The 6,000-nt window shown below is 36.2% G+C and overlaps 1 protein-coding gene across 1 annotated transcript; it reads left to right on the forward strand.

Moving 5' to 3' along the window:
- The first annotated feature begins 1,119 nt into the window (after nucleotides 1-1,119).
- On the forward strand, nucleotides 1,120-2,190 carry LOC141289514 (4-galactosyl-N-acetylglucosaminide 3-alpha-L-fucosyltransferase 9-like). Its single transcript, XM_073821621.1, has one exon. It carries the CDS (start codon nucleotides 1,123-1,125, stop codon nucleotides 2,092-2,094), a length of 972 nt encoding a protein of 323 aa, XP_073677722.1. The 5' UTR covers nucleotides 1,120-1,122; the 3' UTR covers nucleotides 2,095-2,190.
- The last annotated feature ends 3,810 nt before the right edge of the window (nucleotides 2,191-6,000 follow it).

Genomic DNA, 6,000 nt, shown 5'->3' on the forward strand with positions numbered 1-6,000 from the left:
AAATGCATGTTATTTTTTTATTTCGTACTGACCTGAGTAAGATATTTCACATAAAAGACATATAGCCCACAAGAGAAAATAATGTTCATGAGTCCTTTGTCCTGAACACATTCTTTGGATTTTCAGCATTGTGTATTTGAACTCTTCCCTGCAATGACTGTATGATTATGAGATCCATCTTTTCACACTGAGGGACTCATATGCCACTATTACAGAAGGTTCAAATGCTCACTAAAGCTTCAGAAGGAAAATGTATGGGGGTAAAAACTTTTGGAATTTAAGGATCAGGGTAAATTAAACTTATTTTGTCTTCTGGGAAGCCTGTAAGCATCTTTTGTAGGCAAAATAAGAAAAACATACATCTTCATATTGCTGAAAAGTTTACACCCCCGGCTCTTAATGCATTTCTGAAGCATCGGTAAGCACTTGGACCTTCTGTAATTGTTGCATGTGAGTCCCTCAGTTGTCCTCAGTGTGAAAAGATGGATCCCAAAATCATACAGTCTTTGTTAAGAAAGGGTTCAAATACTGGAAAAACAGAATTTGTGGGACCTGAAGGATTTTTCTGAAGAACAGCAGGCAGTTTAACTGTTTAGGACAAGCAAGGAACTCATGAACAACTATCACTAAACAAAAAAACACAGCTGCAGATCATTCAGATAAAACCAGTATTAAGAATCAAGCATAAATTCAACTATTATTTTATCCTGTGGACTATATGTAAACATCTTTTATGTGAAATATCTTATTCAGGTCAGTACTAAATAAAAAAGAACATGCATTTTGTATAATCCCTCTTATTTGGGTAAAGGTGCATGTAAACTTTTGACTTCAACTGTATTTTATAATATTTTAAGCCAACTATTGACATCCTTTTTTATATTTTCATCATCAGGGGTGAACAAAATGTACCCAGCTTCAAAAACCTCTTGGGCCATGATAGCTGGTATGATTTTGACAGCATGTGTTATAGTCTATGTGTACTGCAATCCAAGCATAAGCATCTTCAAATGCACTCCTACGCAAGTCCAGATAAATAACATAAGTGCAGAAACTTGCCTGAGTTTTCTTGAGATGGAGAACTACAGGTGCACTGCGAACATCACCTCGGACGAACACCCGATGGGTACAACTGCACCGAAACCCCTGCCGACTACTGCGAAGGCAGAGAATCCAAAGGAATCAGAGGAACCAGAAACCCTTCTGTTGATCTGGATGTGGCCTTTTGGCATTGGTTTTGGCCTTGGACCCTGTAGCACAGCTTACAACATCCACGGCTGTCGTTTAACCGCCGACAGAGGTCTGTATAACCAAGCGCATGGGGTTATGTTCCATCATAGAGATATCAGCGGGGATATCTCCAACATGCCACAAGACCCAAGACCTGCTTTCCAGAAGTGGATCTGGTGGAATATGGAGTCCCCAAGTAATTCAAACCCAATTGGCCCGCTAAACAATCTTTTTAACCTGACTTCAAATTACCGCAGAGATTCAGACATTCCAGCGCCTTACGGTTGGCTCGCAGAGGCCACGGAGGAACAGAAAAAGTATACTATCCCAAAGAAGGACAAATTAGTTTGTTGGATAGTAAGTAACTACAGCCCAAGCTTTAAGCGCGTACAATACTACAACGAGTTAGCGAAACACGTTGAAGTGTCGGCTTATGGCAGGCAATTCAATAATCGAGTTAGTGATGCAGAATATTCAAATGTGATGTCTAGTTGCAAATTTTACTTGTCTTTTGAGAATTCCGTTCATAAAGACTATATGACCGAGAAGCTGTATAACCCTCTAGCCCTCGGCACCGTTCCTGTTGTTCTTGGCCCATCCAGAGAAAACTACGAGCAGTTCATACCAAGTAATGCCTTCATCCATGTGGAAGACTTTCCATCCGCAAAAGAAATGGCTGATTATCTGAAACATTTGGACGAAAATGAGGACCTATACATGCAGTACTTCTCTTGGAGAAAACAGTTTGTTTCAATGCGTATATCTTACGGTCTTGAAAATGCCTGTCGGATTTGCGATCATATTAGAAGAAATAAGGAGTACAAAGTGGTCAAAAATCTAAACGGCTGGTACTGGGGGGGTTAAGGACACATTAAGACGACGCACTTTAAGTAAAGAGGGTGGTAAGTCAGAAATAATAAGACTTTAACCTTGCAAGCACAGCCAGGGCAGTTTATGAACCGTGGGCTCACCTCAGTGTTATTTATTTATAGTGCCATCAAATTAGCAAATTCAAAGTTCAAATGCAAGTGCCTTATTGTCAACAACTTTGCTGTTATTTTTTGATAAACAATACACATCAATAAAGTGCTAACTGTTTTGTAAGGAAACTCACCTGTGAATTATTTATGCATTCCAACAGTCAAGAAACAAATGCATATCAATCGGTTATCCACTTTTTTTTTTCCACTAAGAGTGGATGTGGCCATTTGTGACCTTGGACCACAAAACCAGTCTTTAGTAGCACGGGTATATTTGTTGCAATAGCCAAAAACACATTGTATGGGTCAGAATTATCGATTTTTCTTCTATGCCAAAAATCATTAGAAATGAAGTAAAGTTAAAGATATTTTGTAATTTTCATACCATAAATATATCAAAACTTTAATTTTGGATTAGTATGCATTGCTAAGAACTTCATTTGGACAACTTTAAAGGCGATTTTCTTAGTATTTAGATTTTTTTTGCATCCAGATCCAGACTTTCAAATAGTTACATCTTGGCCAAATATTGTCCTATCCTAACAAACAATACATCAATGGAAAGCTTATTCATTCAGCGTATCCATTCAGACATTCATGCAGATGTTTGTAATTTATCTTTATGACCAGCCAACCAGCCTAGGCTGGTTTTAGCTGTTTTTTTTTTTTTTCAGCAGAGTGTAGCGCAAACAGTTTTACCATTTGCGTTGTTATTCTCTTTGTTATTTACCAATAGCGACTAATAACTGGAATGTTACTTCCATGTTGAAGAAAAAGGTGGATAGCATCAGTTGCATTTTTTTAGGGTTATTTGGTTAAATGCCTGAAATAAGGTCTTTGATTATCACAAATACATCTTGTGTAAAAAAAAAAGTGGTTGCTGACAAGTGGGAATGGGATTGGCATTAAATTTCATCACAACAAACAGGTAAACTGATCTACTCACTAATTTGTTTTTAAAACCTAATTTTGTTTCTAATCACTCATACTTTTAGAGAAAGTAGTTTTTAAATAATGGTGGTGGCGTTGAAGGCATGTGACTGTGGTGTAGTTTGTTTATAGCTGACATTTAGTTTTTTACCGTTCTGTTTAGGCTTCAAAACTCATACATTGAATCAGTGATTACCACGACGAACAAAACTGGTCACAGAGCTTATTTTCTGCTACAACCCAAAAGCTAAAAAACAGGAAATACATTTCGTTTAACAAATGGTTAACCACAAAAAGACACACCGGCACAAAAATAAATGTCAAGTAATTCCAGTTTGACTGGATTATTTGTTTGTGACGAACCTGCATTAAAAAAAACGTTAGAGAAGATCCATTGAATGTAATTTACGTCTGTTGATTTATTCTGCCGAGCAACACAGGTAATTGCAGCCATGCTGATAATGCAGGCGGGGGGGAAATCGGCCTAATCGTGAATGTGACATTGGTTATAAACACAACTTACGAGTACCTTACATTTAGTTAGCCTACGTTGTCTGTATTGCCCCGCCAACGAGAAAGTTCAAAACAAATGGTAAAGCTCAGCCTTCAAACGAATCGAGGCATTTAGCCTCTATCAAAAAGGAAAGAGATAAGCCTGTTGGAAATCATGCACGAATACAGCACTGACTGTGTTGTTTTTTGTGATCAAAAGATAATGGACTCATGACTGAACTCATCTTCAGCACGTATGTTTTACAGTGAAGAGCCCGTATTTAGTCTGAAACATTAATTAATTTATAAATTCACAGAACGAATTGGTTGAACTCTACATTATACTCGTCAGATGACTGATTCCTAAATTATGTTCCATGAAGGTATTTTTTAAAACTAGTTTTTAAAACTTAGTGTTTGATTAGTAATATGCATGGCTAAGAACGTCCAATCCTAAACAACCATACATCAATAGAAAGCTTATTTATTCAACAATAAATGGACCTATATGACTCGGTCATGGGTTGCAAATGTCAAGATCGTATCATTTAGTAGCACACTGTAAAAAGTTTTCACCAGAAGTTCAGCAGCTGCCTTAAAATTTTAAAAGTTAAATCAGCTTAAAACTCCAAGTCATTTTAGTTGAGTTGATTTAACTTGTGAGTTGAAATGACTTAAGTTGATTTAACTTAAAATTTTACGCCAGCTGCTAAACTTAAGTTTTTAAGTTGAAACTGGTGAAAACGTTTTACAGTTTTCCTTCAACGTATGCTTTTGCTATAGGGTTTGGTCCATTTTGTAATGTTAATTATTACATTCAGTTAAGGTAAAGGTTAAATTAACTAAAGTTTTTAACTTTTTAAAGTACAATACAGTATTATGTTGTTCTATTAAACTCAGTCTTTATAATTCTCTTGCTTGAAAGGTTTATACATATACTGCATTGTATGCTGTTTGGCCAGGTGATCAGCTGTTGGGGAAAGTAGAAGGGGGAAGTGAAGCCTGGGGAGGAGAAACTAAAAGAACCAGAGAGTCACGTATTTGTTACCATCTGACAAAACCGGACTGTCAGACAAAACAACAATGAAGCCAAGTTTGAAACTGTAGCGTTGAATGAAGGCCTGCGGTAAGCACTTCCTCCCAAAACCGGTTCGTATGGTAAAAGAACAAGCCATTCTAGATGTGGCGAATACTGCCTTTAAGAAATACTGTGGACTGTGAACCAGTAGGACGAGTGACGTACTCTTACATAATTTATTTAAGTGTTCTTTAATTTAAAGTAATTAGCTACTTATTTCTTTTTATATTATTCGGGTAATGTAAGAATAGTCAAATCATCATTAAGTACTTGACTGCCCGCAGGTTGAAGTTTTTCAGAAAATATGCGGAAGTTCCCATGTGTTAAGCATGAAGGACACCTGACACCCTATTGGGGTGCATAATAGCATCTCCAATATAGCTGTTTGGAGTTTGATTACAGACTAGCTTAGCTGGATTTAAGTTTTATTTTTACAGTAACTAATAAAATAAGTGTTTACAATTGCCTTTTATGAGATTCTACGTCTTCTATCTCATTCCCAAAGGCGAGTTCCTTATGGTTTCGTTTAGATTTGACTAACCGGTCACACTTTATATTAGGTAGCCTTAAGGACTATGTACTTACACAATAAAATAAGTACAATGTACTTAATATGGTCATATTGTATTGCAAAACACTTTTGCTTCTATTAAGGTGGGATACGGGTAAGGTTAGGGACAGGTTTGGTGGTATGGGTAGGTTTAAGGGTGGGTTAAGGTGTAAGGGATGGGTCAACAGTGTAACTATAAATGTAATTACAGAAATTAATTACAGATGCAATTACATATAGGTATTTTTTAAAATATAAGTACAATGTAAAAACATGTATGTACACAATAAGTGCATTGTAGCAAATGATTAATTTAAATGTAAGTACTTAGTAGTTAAGGCCACCTAATGTAAAGTGGGACTGACTAACCTTACCCCACCTGAAAAATCATTGTGTCAAAGGTGTAAGACAATAGGACACACCAAGTAACAAATCCAAATGTTCTATTCATGGGAGTGACTAGACATGTTTTTTGTCTCGATGTATTATAATACAAAATGATCTAAATACAGTTGAAGTCAAATGTTTCGGGGTGTGAAACCTTTTTTAATTTGAAGATCAGGGTAAATTTAACTTATTTTGTCTTCTGGGAAACATGTAAGTATCTTCTGTAGCTTCTGAAGAATACTACTAAATAAAAAAAATATGATTTTTAGGCAAAATAAAAACAAAATTTATACATCTTCATTCTGTTCAAAATGCATCAGTAAGCGTTTGAACCTTCTGTAATAGTTGCATAT

This window comes from Garra rufa, chromosome 17 (assembly GCF_049309525.1).
Source record: "Garra rufa chromosome 17, GarRuf1.0, whole genome shotgun sequence".
Lineage (NCBI taxonomy): Eukaryota > Metazoa > Chordata > Actinopteri > Cypriniformes > Cyprinidae > Garra > Garra rufa.